Source organism: Puma concolor, chromosome B2 (genome assembly GCF_028749965.1).
Source record: "Puma concolor isolate L17-30 chromosome B2, mPumCon1.1.hap2, whole genome shotgun sequence".
In the NCBI taxonomy this organism is placed as follows: domain Eukaryota; kingdom Metazoa; phylum Chordata; class Mammalia; order Carnivora; family Felidae; genus Puma; species Puma concolor.
In genome coordinates, this window is record NC_141671.1 from 72382687 (window position 1) to 72401373 (window position 18687).

At 37.3% G+C, this 18687-nt stretch overlaps 1 protein-coding gene across 3 annotated transcripts in view; it reads right to left on the bottom strand.

Annotated features, from left to right (window-relative positions):
* The window catches only part of PHIP (PHIP subunit of CUL4-Ring ligase complex), a 139039-nt gene extending 122023 nt beyond the window's left edge, over positions 1-17016 (bottom strand). For 2 of the 3 annotated variants that reach the window (XM_086707279.1, XM_086707278.1), the window contains exons 1-6: positions 16760-17015; positions 16586-16644; positions 16421-16450; positions 16172-16231; positions 930-1080; positions 744-842 (exon numbers count right to left, since the gene is read on the bottom strand). In XM_086707279.1, coding sequence (XP_086563405.1) covers positions 744-842; positions 930-1080; positions 16172-16231; positions 16421-16450; positions 16586-16644; positions 16760-16799 — 439 coding nt within the window. In that variant the 5' untranslated portion in view covers positions 16800-17015. Of the gene's footprint in view, positions 1-743; positions 843-929; positions 1081-16171; positions 16232-16420; positions 16451-16585; positions 16645-16759 lie in introns of all 3 variants that reach the window. The other variant, XM_086707280.1, reaches the window with a different exon arrangement.
* Between the last annotated feature and the right edge of the window lie 1671 nt (positions 17017-18687).

Consider the following 18687-nt stretch of genomic DNA (forward strand, 5'->3'; position numbering starts at 1 on the left):
TGGATAGGCAAAAGGGTGGGGGTGGGAGAAAAGGCTATGACTAAAATATGAAAGTCTCTGAAAATTAGAAGTTTAGATTGGTGCTAGAGGAAGTATGACACCATTAAAATATCTTAAACAACCTCTTTATACTACCTTGAGTAGAAGGACAACACAGCAAGGGTAGAATTAAAGAAGATTAATATTACAGTATTCTAAGTATGACCCGGAAGGGAAAGAGGGAGAAGACACTGAAAGCAAGACTGGTTTGGAAATGCTACAGTAATCCAGGAAGACCAAGGACCAGGTAGAAGAGACAAGGGATGAATCTAGGAGGTATTTCAAAAGGAAGACCTAGCTGCATCAGTTTTCCTTCTTTGAAATTTTAAAGGCAGAAAAATACACTATGCTTTATAAGAAAATAACCGAACTATTTTTGTTTTCCACCATCATAACTAATGTGTATTGTGATACAGTCACCCACAAAATCAATCTAATACATTTTAGGAAAACAGTTTTTCTGTAAAAATAGAATATCAATAAGCTAGTTAGCCTACATTACGTACAATACATACAATCCATAATTACATATCATGACTTCACTATGAAGATTACTGACATAGTAAAAAGAAATGATAGCTTTTTCCTTACTTGAATGCTAATGCACATAATATGAAATTCTCTTGAAGTAACTAAAACATTTTTATATTCAAAAGCTCTTTACCAAGAGGATATCAACTTGGTAATGAACTCAAACAACTCACCAATGCTGGGTGGGCTACCATAGTTAATTGGTGACTCAGGTGGTCTTCCACAATGCAATGCAGCCAGAGCAGATCCTTTCCACACAACATGCTTGCAGCCTATTAAACACACATATTTTTATGGATCCAAAGGTAGGACACATACACAAAAAAGAATGTCTAAATCCTATTACAAATTGTTCATACTTTTATTTGTGCGTAGCAAGGACTGTCTTCCAGCTCCTAATAAAGTTTGTACTCCAGGAACGCTTTGTGGAATTTCTTGTTCAAGAAGAGGTCCTAGCCGATGACATATTTGCAGCAAGTGATCAGGTGCTAAATGTCTGTAATACTTCACCTATTATGTGAAAGACATATAAAATACTTGCTAAATAAAGTGATATAGTTCTTTGTAATAAATAAAATATACTTTAAAAAATAGAATAATTTGTTCTGGCTAGTCCACATTTCATTTTACTTGGGGTCAAAGTTCATGTCTGTTCTGTTCAACCACTTGACTCACAGAATAGTTACCCCAACCATCATTTACTTCAGTGAGGAGAAAAACTGCTAAAGAATTAATGTAACCTAAATATAGCAAGTTATAAATTAGCAGATTCTAGTCAATGCAAATACTGAATGAAGAAAAACTATATAGCATTATAACCTAAAATGATGTTTAAATTTTAATTTTCAAAAGCTTCAAACAAGTCATCCAACTACAAAATATAATAAATGTTTTGAATCTTTTACATAAGGAGTATCTCCAGAATAATTAAGGACAAAACAAAAAAAACCCTGATAGTTCATGTACTCATCACAAAATTTAAAAACAATTATATAGCCTCTATGATGAATTTTGTAATTCACAAAAAACCTTAGAGAGAAAGGCCAAACTGCAACTACTGATTTAACTAAGCTTCGACTATAAAATAAATCTACCTACCACAAAAAGTTTGGGCACTTTGGAACAACTTCAAAACACTGTTTAATTTATGATAGCATTTGAAACCAAGATATGAAATTCTAATATTTTTATTATCCATCCTGAAAGTCTTTTAGAATGCTTTAGAAAGAGAATTACAGAAAAAAAGTATACTATTTTATCATTTCATGATTAGGGTATCAAGTTATAAAAAATTTGTCAATGTACCACCTAAATATTATAGTTCAGCTGTTCTCAAAGTGAGTTCTGGGAACTCCTGAAGGTTCCTAAAGTAAAAGTCATAAATAATACTAATATATTATTTTTCTTTTTCACTTTCTCATGGTGGATTTTTCCAAAGGCCAAGTGGCATGTGATATCACAACAGACTAAGTGAGGCAGCAGATATAAGAAACCTATTAAGCCAGACATTAAACATTCCTGATAATGTAAAACAATGCCACTCTTCAAAACTTTTAGAAAACTGTTATAAAAAATGTTAATCAACATGAAGTGAGTTTATTATATTTAAATGAATAAAATATTTTATAATCTACCTTAATTTTTAAATCATATGAATAGGTAATTCCATGTAAACAAAAAAAGTTCAGTAATTTTTATTAACATAAAGCGGTTCTGAGGCCAAGTGTTTGAGAAATGCTACTCAAGTACACACGGTAATGGCACTTTTAATATGAATTCCTTGTAAGATTGATCTGGGGAAGGAAGTGAAGGGTTAAATCATTTCATTCCATCTTGCAGTATCTGTTATACCCAAACTATAGAAGAACATGAATGGTGTTTTTATAAAGTTAGCTACTATTCATCCTTCTAAGCTGAAGCCAATTAAGAGAAACCAACCTACTTTTTATCATAATACATTCCTGTCATAGAGACAACAGAGTCATACTGTTACACTGACAATTTAAAATAATACAGTGTGTGGCATATAGTAGATGGTCAGTAAGTACTAGTGGAATGAAGAATTGCAGAAAAGAGGTCCCAATACAAATTATATATACTATATTATGTACCTCTGAAAAATCCTGAGATAAATCTGTTTGATTTTAATACAATTTCCTAAACTTATTAAGCTAGGATTCCTTTTCCCTAATATCACCATCTTGACTTAAAACATACTTTTTCAAACACTAAGGTGATTAGCTAAGCAAAAAAAAAATTAGAAGAAATTCCCAAATATGAATTTTTAAAATTATATTTAATCTTCCCTAATTTGCTTAAAAATAAAATTTAAAGGAAAAAGCCTAGAATATTTAGAGTCCCTTCTAGTTCTAAATTGTATATCATTATTCTAATGTGCTTTCTTTAAACTAATCAAAATTTCTTTTAAAAATTTTATTTTAGGGGCGCCTGGGTGGCGCAGTCGGTTAAGCGTCCGACTTCAGCCAGGTCACGATCTCGCGGTCCGTGAGTTCGAGCCCCGCGTCAGGCTCTGGGCTGATGGCTCGGAGCCTGGAGCCTGTTTCCGATGCTGTGTCTCCCTCTCTCTCTGCCCCTCCCCCGTTCATGCTCTGTCTCTGTCTGTCCCATAAATAAAATAAAAACGTTGAAAAAAAAAATTTTTAAAAAAAATTTTATTTTAATCATAAAGTTCATTACTTAATAACTTTAGTTTTGTGATTGTCCTGTTTTGGAGTCATTTTGCAAGACTCATTTCAGGTAGTGAACCTGAATATCTTTATTGCAGAATTGTGTCTTTGAATAAAATACTATGAATCCACTTTCTCAGACTTAGTCTTACCTTGGTGATTTAGTATATTTCAATTTTTCAAAATCAACTTTCACTTTAAAAGTTAGATACTTTCAGTTCTTAAAATCCTCAGGGGCTTTCTGGCTTTTGAAACTTTATACAAGCTGATCCGTCTGCTGGAAATCTTTTCTCTGCCCATCCACCTTCCCCAATTCATTCTCCTTCATGTCTCAGTCTATGCCTCGCTGCCTTCTATGACCTACTACAATATCTCTGCCCCCCTTTTTTGGACATTCTATCTTTGTATTTCCATAGCACATTATATTCCTTCCCAAAATGTTCTTTTACCCCACTAACCAGCAATCTGTAGTACTTCTATCATATTGTTCTTCATATATTTTGTTATCTAGACCTCAGTGAGAATCTAATCATAGCTATGATCCTCTTCCCCCCAAACAACAACTCTATCTTGCCCTGTTTTGAAGGTTCCTAAGACCCCTGCAATATCCTAAGACTGCCGATTTACTTGTCCATGACCTATATAGGTAAACACAGGCTTAGATCTCGTTCACTTGTTCTACCAGAGTTCTACCAGAGTCCAGCTCCAGACCCTATTTCTTCTCACTCAATACTTCCTACTTGGACAATTATTATACCAATGATTCCAAGTAGCCTAGGCTTACACATCAAACTTCCTTAAAAGATATCTCTCTTTGGATCCCAAGCCCTCCTCAGCTCAACATATGCAAAATGAACTCATAATCCTCATGTCAACACTCACCTCCCAAAATGTTCTCTACCCTGACAAACGGCAACACTATCCATCCAGCCTCAAGCGAAAAAGTTGTATTTTTTACATTGCCCATTCCTCCATCTCCTTCCCAATATCCAAGTAGTCACCAAGTTCAATTGATTTTCCCTTCCTATTCTCCACAACAATCCAATTCAAAATCATCGTTGCAATAACCCCTATCTCTCCCACATCTACTCATGCCTCCTACCTCATTCAAATCTATAATCTCTTCTATTCCAGAGGTACTCTGTATACTGCAATCATAATGATCTCTCCAAAAGCTTTATCTGGTCCAGTCACCTTTACTTAAAACACTTCAGAGGGGCACCCGGGTGGCTCGAGTCAGTTGAGTGTCTGACTGTAGCTTGCGGTTCGTGGGTTTGAGCCATGCACAGGGCTCTGTGCTAACCGCTCAGAGACTGGAGCCTGCTTCAGATTCTGTCTCCCTTTTTCTCTGCCCCTCCCTAGCTCACGCTCTGCCTCTCTCTCAAAAATAAACACTTATAAAAAATTTAAAAACACTTCAGAGACGGGGCGCACCTGAGTGGCTCAGTGGGTTGAGCGTCCAACTTTGGCTCAGGTCATGATCTTGCAGTTAGTGAGTTCGAGAGACCTGTGGGGCTCTGTGCTGACAGCTCAGAGCTGACAGCTCAGAGCCTGGAGCCTGCTTCAGATGCTATCTCCCTCCCTCTCTGCCCCTCCCCCATTTGCACTCAGTCTCTCAAAAATGAATAAACATTAAAAAATAAATTAAAAAACAAAAACAAACACTTCAGAGACTTTCCTTGCTCTTTAGATATCCGACTCCTTAACATGGTCTACAAATCCTGAAAGGCACGTATGGTCCATTCATATTTCTCTGCTCCATCTGGCACGTTCTTAGTCCTACATGCTCCAGCACCCACTTACCACATTTAGACACACTGGCCTTTTTTCAGGTTCTTTACCTGCACTCTCTGCTCTCAGGCTTTTCCCATGTGGCATACTCTCTACATTTCCCCACATTCCTTGCCCAAACAACTCTTCAATGTGCTTCAAATCTTCTCTTCAATGTAACCTCCCTTGTTTTCCTTTTATCTTACCAGTCTAAATGTGTTATCTTGGGTACATACTCTTGGCAACTTTTTCTTAACTCATGTACCAGTTTGTTATTATACATCTAAAAGTTTAATAATTCAATGTTTTTCTTCTCAACTTTGCCATTAACTACAAGAGTGTAAGAATCAAGTCTCTTTTTGGTCCAAACTGCATCACATACATACATACATACACATACACACACACACACCCAATACATACTTATAAAAATAAATGAAAACTTTCTTTTGCTACCTTAAATCATTATTCTTAAGGAGTATTAATCCATGTCACTATGGTCAATAAAATGTAAAGACAAACACAAATTTTAAAAAATGAAAATGGTTCAAAAAATTAAAATGGCTCATATATGACTACACATGTGATTTTTAATTTTCAAATTAGTAAGATACCGTATCTTTAATATTAAGCTTTTTAGTTTGAATAAATTTTTATTTTATTTGTTTATACTAGTAAATAACTAAAAGGAAATTAAAATCAAAAGGGAAATCGGAAATGAGATCGTAATAAAATCCCTTAAACAAAATGTATATATTTGGATTCTTGGTAATGGTTTGTACACTATTATTTGGGAAAAACAAAACAACATCCTCAATTCTAATATACTGATTACTTTCCATGACCCATGCTGCTTTCAATTTCTTAAGACATTCAATGTATAAAAAGTATGATCAAATTATAAAGTTAAAGGTGATAAATATTAATAACACTATCTAGCTAACACATATTGACTACACTCTAAATGCTAGGCCTTGTGGTAAGTTGGTAAATTTTACATGTAAAAGCTCAGTTATTTTAATAACCCTAAGAGATATGAACTATTATTCCCGTTAATGAAGAAATTATTATACAATAATATAAAACAAGGTTCCCAAGATCACACACATTTAGTGGATAGCAGAGATGAGAATCAAACCAAGGAGCTGTAACTCCAGCCCTCATTTACACTGCCTGTAGTACCTATTGCCTCAAATACATATATATCAATATAGATGAAAGCTTAAAAATAGACATTCTGAATAGTTTTCAACACAGACATTAAACTATGCCAAAAAAGAAACATTCTAAAGTTCACTTTCAGTACTAAACAAATTAGCACAAAGGCACAAATTCCTACAGGTAAAGGGTGACACTTAAAACAACTAAGGATAGAGGGGCATCTGGCTGGCTCAGTAAGAAGAGTATGCGACTCTTGATCTCAGGTTTGTGAGTTCAAGCCCCACGCTGGGTGTACAGAGTAAATAAACAAAACTTTTTTAAAAAGATAAACAACTAAGGATGGAAAATAAAATTACAAAGATAGAGTGACAACCCAAAATACTCTCTCCTACTATGGTTATCTCCTACTATGGTTAAAGGAAATCAATGTGATCAGCCCTACTTTTCTCAATATTTCTAAGATTAAAATTTTAAACTCTTAAAGTCAGAAGGTACAAACAGATTAAACCATAAAATTTATGATTACTATCCTGAAAAGAAAATAAGAAAAATACACTATTTTTTAGCTGTGTTCCCCTTTTAAATTTTCATAAACATCTCATCTTCTCTCCTACTCAGATGCAAGAGCCTGATTTAAGGATGCAAACTCTGATGTCATCTCACTGAGATTCACTCTTACACCAGGGGGCTAGTCAGAGCTTTTTCAAACTTCTCATATCCCCACTCCCACCTCCAATCCCAAAAGAAAATCACTTGATACAGTAACAACAATCTGGGTTAAGGGTCCATAATTAATGGTTAAAACCTGAATTAAAGGTGTCCCTGTGTAAATATGTTAGGATATCTAGAACAGAGGTCAGCAAACATTTTCTGTGAAGGGTCGGATGGTAAATATTTTGGGCTTTGGAGGCACCTATCAGCTGTACATACATATTTTTACCAACTCTAAAAATGTAGTAACTTTAGCTTCGAGGCCTTATAAACAGGTTTCCTACACAATTTACCTGCAACCAACATAGTTTACCACCCCTGATCTAAACAATTCTTGGTTCTATCAACATTTCCACTAGCAAGGATAGCAGAATTCTGTGAAAGAGACAACTCTGCTCAAGCCTTCACCCAAATCATAAACCTTTATCACTCCTTTTTCCAGCTGCATATTTAAAACATTTCTAGAATTGTCTATCACAATTTGAACAACAGGATCCTCTTCTGAAAATGTAAACTATAGCAAGGAAGGAGCAAGGAAAGACTGAGGTCTTTGAGTAGTTTACTTTCTTGCATCCCTGCCTAAAACTATCTGCTTCTGCTTACTATGCTACTTCATATAAACAGCCGTTCTTCCCAGCCAAGAAAATTTTGACATTGTCAATGGAAATTACCGTTAAAAGGTAAATTTTATCAGTGGGAAGAAAATATAAAAAACTTGGAAGCCACTGCATTCCACCAGACATACTGTCATTAAGAATTCTACTCAATTTTTAAAGAAAAGGTCAGTAGTTTGATTGAAAGCTCTAAAGTCCAACAGTCTACGTTTAAACTTGCTGAGCGCGGGAAAACATTTATTCCACATCTCAATGCCCTCATCTACAAGACTGAGACTGCCAAGTCACCACCTTGGGAGGTAGTGATGGTAGGTGACATGGAGTTGTCTGTCATTTAAATTACACTTCACATTACATGCTCCATGTTGATCTTTCATGTTGAGAATCTTTCTAGACCTACGCAGGGAAAAAACATTTTGGAAATCATTTTAAGGACCTTTCCAAAATGAGGCAGATCAATACAATGAAACTACTTGATTTACCTATGAGATCTAGAAATATCAGTTCTTCCTCTAGCATATAATTTAAGAAGTCCCTATGAAAATAAGATCCACAAATATTTAGCACTACTAGGTCCTGAACACCTGATCTGTTCTAAAAATGTCAGTTTTTTCACGTTTTCTCAATTTTTTTCAAATCTGAAAGGCTAGTTACTTCTGCTCTCCACTATAGTTCTAAATTCTAAAAGGTCAGCTTAGTGAAATACAATTCTTATTTTTACAACTATTCTAACATATGAACAAAATCATAAATTTAAAAGCCCTATTTACCATTAATCATTCTCTAAGATCTATTTTTAAAACCAGATCTCAAATTCTCAAAACTTTAAACTTCTAATTATAAATCAACAGATTTACAATGTATAGGCTAAAATTACATCCACCATCTTTAAAGCTAGTTTACATTTTCTGAGCAATTTTTTAAAAAACTGTGATAGCCTTTCACGTAGAAAATACACGGAATACTTACTTTGTGTCAAGTATTCTCAAAATTTATCTTCACAAGCAAGTAAGATCAAGTATTTTCCCCATTTCACAGATATAGAAAACTGAAGTCCAAAGGTTACAGCCTCTTAAAAGTCATACATTTAGAAAATAGGAAAAATTAGTAATCAAACCCAAGGTCTCCTGATTCCAAGATTACTGTTATTTTCACTACGTTAGTTTCCTTCTCAAAACTTTAGTCCCTGCTCCACTGTCACACAGCTCTTAGGATTATACTCTTAATAGAACCTACATAAACATTTTTCGAGTCAAATCCTCTAATCTAGTAACTATTCTCACAAGGACTCTTTACATGCCTATGATTTCTTTGTAATTAGAAGTATAATAAAATTAATACAGAATCTTATTAAGTGTCAAAATTAATCTTGGTGGTCTATTTACCCTTAATTAACTGTCAATAAACATGCTTGAAAGACTGTCTTCTATTCACAATTTAATCAACCACCTAAGAATTCATTTAGATAATTCAGCTAGTATTATCAATACAAATCTGTCTTTTAAAGAATATGCATGATGCTCTTCCAAATTTTATTCATCACAATCCGACTATATTTTGCTACAAAAAAAAAAAAACTTTATCAAGAATTTAGGTGTCCACAAACTACAAAGGATTCTCTATAAAAATTAATTTAAAACACTACATGATAAAATTTAACTTTTTGAAATATTACATTTTGAAGTTTTGTTTTTAAATCAAATCATGTTTCCTAAGCAAAATTTGTACAGTTAAGAAATCCTCTTTAAAATATTATTTACTGGGGCGCCTGGGTGGCGCAGTCGGTTAAGTGTCCGACTTCAACCAGGTCACGATCTCGCAGTCCGTGAGTTCGAGCCCCGCGTCGGGCTCTGGGCTGATGGCTCAGAGCCTGGAGCCTGTTTCCGATTCTGTGTCTCCCTCTCTCTCTGCCCCTCCCCCGTTCATGCTCTCTCTCTCTGTCCCAAAAATAAATAAACTTTGAAAAAAAAAAATTTTAAAAATAAAAAAAAAAATATTATTTACTAAACTAGAATTTAAATTTCCAATTCGGGATTCTGTTGGAAAAGTTATCATCTATTAATTTAAAGATGGAAAATTCTTAAACTATTCTTAAAATGTCAATATAAATACTCTTAAGAGAACGGCTAGTTTCATTTTTAGTCATGTTTCAGTTTCAAACAGTATACTCAAAATAACTAACACCACACATACAATGGCAGTGAAGTTGTTTAAAAAAAAAAATGCACATTTCTCCAAGTTGCCTAGAATTTAGTATTTCCTCAAAATCTAAACCAGAATCAAATGACACAAGGTAAATATTTCTTGCATTTCTACTATAACCTCTGCCAAGACAGGCTATGTGCCTGTTCTCTATCCCAGATAAAGATCAAATGGGTCATGCCACCATGATCACAGGCCACCTGGAGTCCAGAATTCGTGCCTCCTGCTGCCATCATCCATGCTATCACGAATAACCTAAGCTATATTATAAACCTCATTCCATTTACAATTTAGTTTTAACTTAAACAGAAGGAGCATCAGATCATGTTGCTAACTACATATTCTTAGTATGAAAAACTTCTCATCCAACCAACCACCCTTTTCCTTATCTGTCATCCCTGAGCTCAAATAGGCTGCTTCTGTGTGTGTAAGGCAAATAAAGATGGACCAGCATCATATCTGAAGATTGCCTTCTCTGTCACTACAGAGACCAAACGTTCTCACTTACATATTTCATTCTTCTATATCATAATTTTGATTTTTTAGTACACTGAATTCTCAAATTCCATAGAAAAAAAAAGTATCATTTTCTCCAATCTGTTCTAAAATAGACTCTTCTATATTCCATATGCTCAGTAACATATACTTATCCATTCTAAGATAATTTATTAGTTTTCACAAATTACTCATAATTGTACCCATAACATAGCTTTTCACAAACAAATCAGAAATCGATAATCTTTACACATTTTAAATTTTTTTCTAAAATTTTAAGTTTGGTTTGTATCATATAATAGCCTTTATTACTTTTAGATGTAATTATAAAAGCAACTTAAATACCCTAGAAGAAAAATACACTCATTTTAATGCCTGATTTTCTTGAATATAATTAAAAAGCCCATTAAAATGGATACTTAGTACTGTTAACTAACGTCCACTTTGCTTATTAGTATTACATATACTTTTCTGTGAATTCAGAAACTTAAACAGAGAAACTACAAGAATGAAATTAACCTGTCTGGTATTACTTGTCCAGAACAAGTTGTATAGGATACAATTTTATCTGTTACCATTCTGCAGTGACAATGACAGGTAACTATAAAATTTGGGAAAAAGAAAAGTAGACTAGATAAGGTGCTTCTACATAAAAGAAACAAAAACTTGTGATCTGACAAAGGAATTTTGAGTGGATTAAAAAATTGGCATTCATAGAATTTAACCTAGTGCTCACTTAAAGATTAATTCAAAAAGTCTGTATTAAGCTCTGTTTAAAACATGTAACTTTAAACCAGACTGACAAAACATGTCCTCTCTGACAATTTCAAAAATACAAACCATTGTGAGGAGTTTAAATTATACAAATCTTTGAACAGAAGGAGACAGAAGCAACAGCCAAGTTCCCTTCACAAATCCCTAAATGTCATCTGACTACCAAAAGAAAAAAAGTTTCATGTATTCTCTAACCAGTTTTGGATACTTCAACTACCCAAACATTTTTTAATGTTAATTAGTCCACAAAAAAGTCATAGAATCACTATACAGACCACCAAAATTTTTCTAGAATTCTAGCCACAATGTTTTAAAAATTATTTACTTTTGGTATTTATTATACTTTTCTCTACCTTAGACTTAATTATTGGATCTACAATATAATTCTACCAATAGTATCTTCTGAAGTTTTAAAGCGGTCTTTCTTACACTGCAGCTGCTATGTTCAGAAAATTATGCATACTTACTTCTCAAATAAAGATGTTTTTCTGAAACTTTAATGCATCATAAAGCTATAATTCGAACCTTTACTACCACGATTAAAGTCCTGATAATTGCAAACACAAACCTTTACATTGTACTTGATTTGTGCCAGTCAGTTATCACTCACCGAATCCTACAAAATAGGGCTATTTTTAGCCCATTTTACAGACTGGAAACAAGCTCCTGCAGTACTATTCTGCCTCATTACAGTCATGTAAAACACCATTATGTAGTTGGGGATGGGATAATCCAACTCCTCCTTATGTTCAGGCCACTTTACAATCATTTGGGAGTATAAAGAATTTAACGGGTACTTTGTTTCCTTTAAAAATATTTGTAAATGCCTCCAACTTCTTAAAATAATGGTATATATACCAACAGAATAACTGCATAGATAAGAAAGGATCAAGTTTTGCCCATTTCAGCCCTTCAGCATGTTTCCCTAACATGTTAACTTTGTAGTTTTCATTAAAAGAATTAGGAGATTTTTTTTAAGTTTAATTTATTTTGAGAGAGAGAGAATCCCAAGCAGGCTCTGTGCTATAAGCACAGAGCCCGATGAGGGGCTCGAATCCATCAACCATAAGATCGTGACCTTAGCCAAAATCACGAGTCGGACACAGCTGACTGAACCACCCAGGCACCCCAAGGACTATAGGATACAAAAGCTGTGTTTTAGTGACTACCAAGCAAATCTTACTATTTCACTGATACTCTATTAAAAAACGAAATGTAACTCTATTCTGCACATTCACTTCATTACTCGTCATCCCCCACCCCCAAAATTTTACTGGTTAAGTTTTAAAAGCTCCGTATTATCTTCAATATAGAACAGAAATACCTCATTCAAAAACATGTTTTTGTTTCTTTTCTAAAACTTGTCTCCTAGGTTTTGAATCTTAACTTTCACATTAATCAGCATACTCTAAATACATGCACACGTATGATCTATACTTAAGTATATCTTATTCATGGTTCTTATTCTTCTCTGAATTTAAGACTAGCAATAATTTACGAAAACTAGTACTTAAACCATGGAGAAAAATATACTAATTACAGAGTAAAGAGGCAGTCTACAATGTGGGTAGGGTATCAAAAATATTCACCTGTCTCTAAGAAGAAATATACTACAACCTAAGAATGGCACTATAAAAAGCATTTATATAATTTTCTAATCTGCAGGTTTTCTCCGTATCTACTTTTTTGTGTTTTGGATAACCATCAACAAAATGAAAGAGTTGAGCTTTTAGAGACAATGTATTGCTATTTCTTGTTCAAAATCAATTTTCAGATTACAAAAATTTCAATTCGCTTATTTTACAAATGAGCTAACTGGGACCCAGAGAAATTCCATAACTGCTTGAGGTAACCTGCAGGCTAACTGCTGACAGGACTAAAATCACAATCCATATCTAACTCCCAATCCTTTCATTTGAATAGAAAGATTTCTAGTAAGTGGAATGATTTTAGGAAAAGTAAATACCACTACATAAAATAAAAATTACATCATTTTTAACATTTAACATTTTAACTGGGTTTAACAAGAACCCAGTTTTTATGTATATACATATACATACACACACATATATATGTATGTGTATGTATATGTATACAAACAAAACAAAACAGCCATGTAAGCAAGAAATGTAATCAGAATCCCAAATTTGGTAAAAAGTGTTTAAAGATTCTGCCTCAAGATCCTGTAAGTATGCAATCACCACTAACTAAAGTGACAACTAGACAGCAAAACTTAATACACCAACTAATTTCACTATTCAAAATAAGAAATAAATGACAAAGCTTTCTCTTTGCCCAAAAATTATCTGAGTTTTCCTGTTCCATAAAAAGTTACCTATGCTTGGCTCCATTTAAAAAATAACAATTCTGATGAAAGCTTAAAATATACCCTTTTGCTTTAAGACCAACCTATTTTTAAAAATACAAACTCTGATTAAACATATACTATAAGAAACAAACCATTTTACTTTGTATCAAATTCCATTCAATCTTAAAAATGTTTTAAATCTTAAGGTAGATGGTAATACAATGATGTTTTATAATAACTTTATCAATCACACTTGGCAATAAATGCATCCTTTTTTTTTAAAACCTATGATCCTTTAAAAGTGCTCTTAAAACTCCACTTTCCTCTTGGTCAAAACTCAACTGCTGTGATTTACATGTAGGCTGACTACAGATGCTGATCTATGTTAAATAGCTGTAATTTGAGGTTTTCTAGAAATTTCAATCTGACATATATATTCTTCCACTTAACATACTAGTCAATTTATCAGTTAACAGAGCAACATATTTCCAGGTAGAGATAGACACTACTGAAATCACAAATAATAGTTATTATTTTGGTTTCACTCACCAATTTAACTTAAAACCAATGTTAAGTAAATTCAACTTGAAGGCAATGAAGTTTTTTAAGTCATAAGAATAAATTAAGACAATAGAGAACATTATACAAGAGATTTTGCATGTGCTCACCTAGACATATGGTGTTCCAAAATGTCTTAGAGCTAACTGAATTTCAAAAACCCAAATTAAGTTAAACCAAATACCCACACACCTAGTTATATAGTTTGATGGATATAAAAGCACTTCAAAAGGTGTCTTGTATCCAGTAGATATGGAGTGAACAATATGCTGAATGAACAAAAAGAGAAAATGAACCAGGAACTCTTACATTTTAACGAGAATTCTTAACTGCCTCGTAAGTATGCCAAGATGACTGTTCTGGTAAAAGGAGAAAACACTCCAGGCAAAAAACCCCACTTCCATGCAAAATAGGTGGATTTTGAAAAATAACACACTAAAGAAGACACCACTTACTATTCTAAATCTGTTAAAGAGACAAGGAATATAAATTCATTTTATTAATATATGAAATGAAAAACCCTCTCAAGAAACTAAAAATGAACATTAGTGCCCCTGTTTTTACTGGAGAAAACATGATATTCATGCAAGTATTACACATTCCCATAATTTAGCAAAATACCATCAGCTGCTTCATTTTAAAAATGCAGTAATATTACATTTTAATTTTACAAGAAAACAGCAATCTTCAGTGACTGAGGTTTTTATGAGATTCAAGAATGAGTTTTGTAAAATCTGCCCAATTCTTAAAAACACAATACTATAAGCTCCATAATTTTTTCAAGTAAGTCAAGGAACCCACTTAGGATTTTGTCAAATATTTACACCCCCCCCCCACTCCAAATTAAAATATTGCAGGCACTGTCTTAGAGTTTGCTTCAAACTCCCTCCATTCACTGTAGCAAAGTATTGAATGAAAGCCTCGATCACTACTTGAAAACAGAGTGTGGAAATAAATATATTCTGTTAAGGCTCCATTAAATTTCCTAAACCTAATGGACGCTTAATCTATATTAAATCGTAAGAGATTTAAATTCAAAAGTTAGATGTTCTACATCCAAATGAAACAAATGCCACCAAAATCTTGTCATGCTTTCACCTCACAGAAGACATTCAATTCTTAGGTGAAACTTCCTAATCGTTTCAGAAGCCCTCATGAAATAACGTTATACTCGTTAGAACCACCTCAAAACATCAGTTCCGAGTCATTGGCACTGCACAGATTAAGCGCCCCCACCACCCCCGCCGTGTGACTGCTTTTACTGCTCCAGACACACATATTCATACAAACAACCTAAATCGGTTTAGGAGAGACAATATGAAAAAACACAACTACCAAACACAAATACGTTACTCGTCCAGCCACAACAGGTCCACTTTCATAAGACCATTTTTAGAAATTACTAACATATTCACTGTGAAACCCCACAAAATTAAAAAAATAGCTACTTTTCAAGCTATTAAACAAAATACACCCCAATATAATCTGGAAAACTTTTACTTGCCAAGTTCCATACCACAATAAATGTTAAGCGTAAAAATCAAAACTCTTCAGTGACTTCCAATAACAGTTTTTACTGAAGTCGCGGAATAGCACGAGAATCAGCAAAATTAGAAAAAGCCTGTTAAACTTCTGGCTTTCGGGGGGGTTACAGGCTTTTACACTTCTGCGAATGTGTTTTGGAAAAAAGCAAGAGGAGCCTCCGGCCGACTCTCATCATACATCCGAACCCCTCAAACAAAAAACCTAGCTCTGAATTTAAGGAAAGCAAAAGAATCGAGAGAGAGAAAAAAAAAATAACGCCTTGCTACGGTTCCGCTGCGGCTGAATAGCCTGCTTGTGAAATGCTAATGCCACTTCGGAGCAGTTAGTCACCAGCTATTGTGTGGGGCAGGAGAAAGCCGAGCCGACCGCGCGTGCAGAGCAAGCGAGCAAGCGAGCGAGCAAGCGCGCCCTCCTTCCTCGCGCCGCTCCCGCCGCCGCCGCCGCCGCCTCGCGCGCGCCCCCGCGCCCGCACGGACGCGCGCGCCGGCCCCTCCTCCTCCGGCCTTGCACTGCACAACACTCATGACGTATCTTTATTTCTAGTACATTAACAAAATATCACAAATAAATTGTTGGCAGCCCCTGCGGCCTCGGGGTGCGTGTCCCCCCGACCACTGCCCCCCGAAGCCCCCGCGCCGGCCTCCCAACCCTTCCCGTGGCCTTTGGAGCTTTCACGTTCTGGGGCCAAGTTTTTGTCTCTGTAAAAAATTGCGGGAAATTCAATTTTTATTCGACTCGGGGAAAAGTTTCTTTGCTCCGCGACGTGAATGTCTCACCAGATTCTGGTAGGTCCTGGGATGCTCCTTCCCGGTCCAGTCGGTGCGGCGGGGCAGCAGCTGCGGGGAGAGGACGCCCCGTGAGCCCGGCCCCCAGCCCGGGCCCGCCAGCTCCCCTCCCCCGCCCGCCCCGCGCCCCGGCGGGGACCCCGAACCCCGCGCCCCGCGCCCCAGCGGCGGCGGTGGCGGCGGCACGGCCCAGAGGCGACCGCGCGGCGGCGAGACGCGCCGGGCCGCCGCCGCCCTTACCTCCTTCTCGGCCACCTCGCGGATCAGCACCTGCAACAACAAAGCGGGGAGAGCTGAGCCCCGCGCCCCGGGCCGCAGCCCCGCCGCCGCCGCCGCCGCCCTCCCCCACGCCCGCGAGCGGCGAGCGCCGGCTCGGCCCGCGCCGCGCGCCGCGCGCCGCCGTACCTGAGCCGCCTGCTGACAGGGTCCATCTTCCAGGAACCGGGCGATGAGGAAGTAGAGCTCTGCGCGGGAGAGGGGGACGGGGAGACACACAGGCTTAGCGGCCGGGCGGCGGGGGGCGGGGGACCGCGGGCGGAATCGCCCGGTGCCAGCGGCCCCAGCAGCCCCCCGACTTACCCGATCGCAGCTCCGAGAGGCCTTTCCTCTCACAAGACATGTTTATGGGTCACTTCAGGGCCGCCGGCGGGACACCCCGCCGCCGAGGGGAAGCGGGGATGGTGCCGCCGCCTGCCCTATAGCTGTCAGTGTGTGTTCACGAGCCCAGCCTCGGCTCCACCATTCAAGCAACGGCGGCGGAGGCGGAGGAGGAGGAGGAGGAAACAACAACTCTCAGGCAGCGGCTACGGCCGCCGCCGCCTCCGCCGCGGATCCCTCCGCCGCAGAAAGGAGTCCGCCGCCTTCGCGGCCCGGGCTTGGCCCGGTCCTCGGCCCGCGCCCCCGCCCCCCGGCGCAAAAAAGAGTGCCTCCGGCCCCGCGCCCAGCGCCCCCGCGCCCGGTGTGACGACACCCCTGCCCTTTCCTCCCCGGCCAAAGGTGCGATTTATTTATTTATTTCCAGTCGGAGAAGATGTCGGAGTCGGAGCCGCCGGTTGGCTGAAAGGCGCTTTCTCTGTGGAGGCCGACCGCGGGAGGGAGGGGGCCGGGGACGGCTCCGCGGAGGGATCTGACGCACACGAAGCCGCAGCACAGGCTCTATTCAGTGGCGCTGGCTGGGGCTGAGATGGAAGTTAGTTTCTATGTAGCAGAAATGGGAAACAAATGAAGCAAAACTGCCCAAAGAGGGGAAATGCCCCGAGGATGGGTCTCACTCTCACGCGCGCACACAGACACACACGCAGAGAGCCCTCTCGCGCTGGGCAAACTCGGGATCGCGCTCCCCGGCCCGAGTTGAATGATAGTGTTTGGTTTCTGTCTCTTGCCATGTGCATGTGTATAAATGCTGCGGATTGGCATCTGTGTAAGTCTTGTCCTGCGTTATTTCTGCAGCCTATGCAAAGTGTTGTGTAATTTATTGGAGTGCTGTATATTGCAATAGAGGTTCGGCTTTTTTTGTTAAGCACTTGGCGTTTGCAAGCCCGTTATTTGCCGAAGCCACCTCTGCGTATATCTTTTATTATTGCCGTTGCCTTAAGCATTTTACATTTTAAAGATGTTTTATTTTAATTTATTTTATTGTTTACGGGCAAAGCGAACTCCTGATCTGTACTTCAGATACTCTTTTTCCTGGTTACAAAAAGGCTAGTGATGGCTAATTAGCGACTTGGGATTAAAGAACCTTAAAGGTTTTTTAAGTATTTACAAGAAGGAATAATGTAAAGCTGAGAGAAAGGAAAAGAACGCTAATATTTATCTCTAACTGATCGGGAGGTAATTTACTGACAGATCAATACCCTACCGAAGGATATTGAAAGAGTATACTACAGTTTAACCAAGGTGATTAGTGATTAAATAATTTAAATTATCTGTGTATCTTGCAGTTGACTTCGTCATGCTAATTAATGGCTTCTAATTTGAGGTGTAAACCATTCCTGTTTACAGTTAATCACGGGAAGACTTCTTGAAAACTGACGAAAAGAGAAAAAATTAATCTTTCGTAAATTAGTAGGTAATTACCGGTTTTATATGCTAAATCATACATCTGTGTTTTGCTGATGAGGGTAAGGGCCTTGTTTTTTAAAAAACGAATATGGGTGAAATTAATGGAAACAATGGAAAAAGCCATTTGTTAGAAAACAAGGACACCAAGTGATTTTTATCTCCAGATGATTTAAGCACTTTTCAAAAAGACTTGATAGTTGATTTTTTTAAGGGTTGCATTTTAAAGGGAATTAGGATAGTCGTTCTTTGTTAACATTTAACAAAAGATTCCCCTTTAAAATTTTAGATAATAAACTGCGTTTTATGTATCTGGTCTAAAAAGGTTATTTGTGGGTAAAGGACCAACAAGCTGTGTTATGGTTTTCTAGATTGTTTCCTCAAGCCTTGTTCCCTCCTAGCTCCTTACATTACTAGTGGGAAATACTTGCTGCAACTGCCTTGTGTTG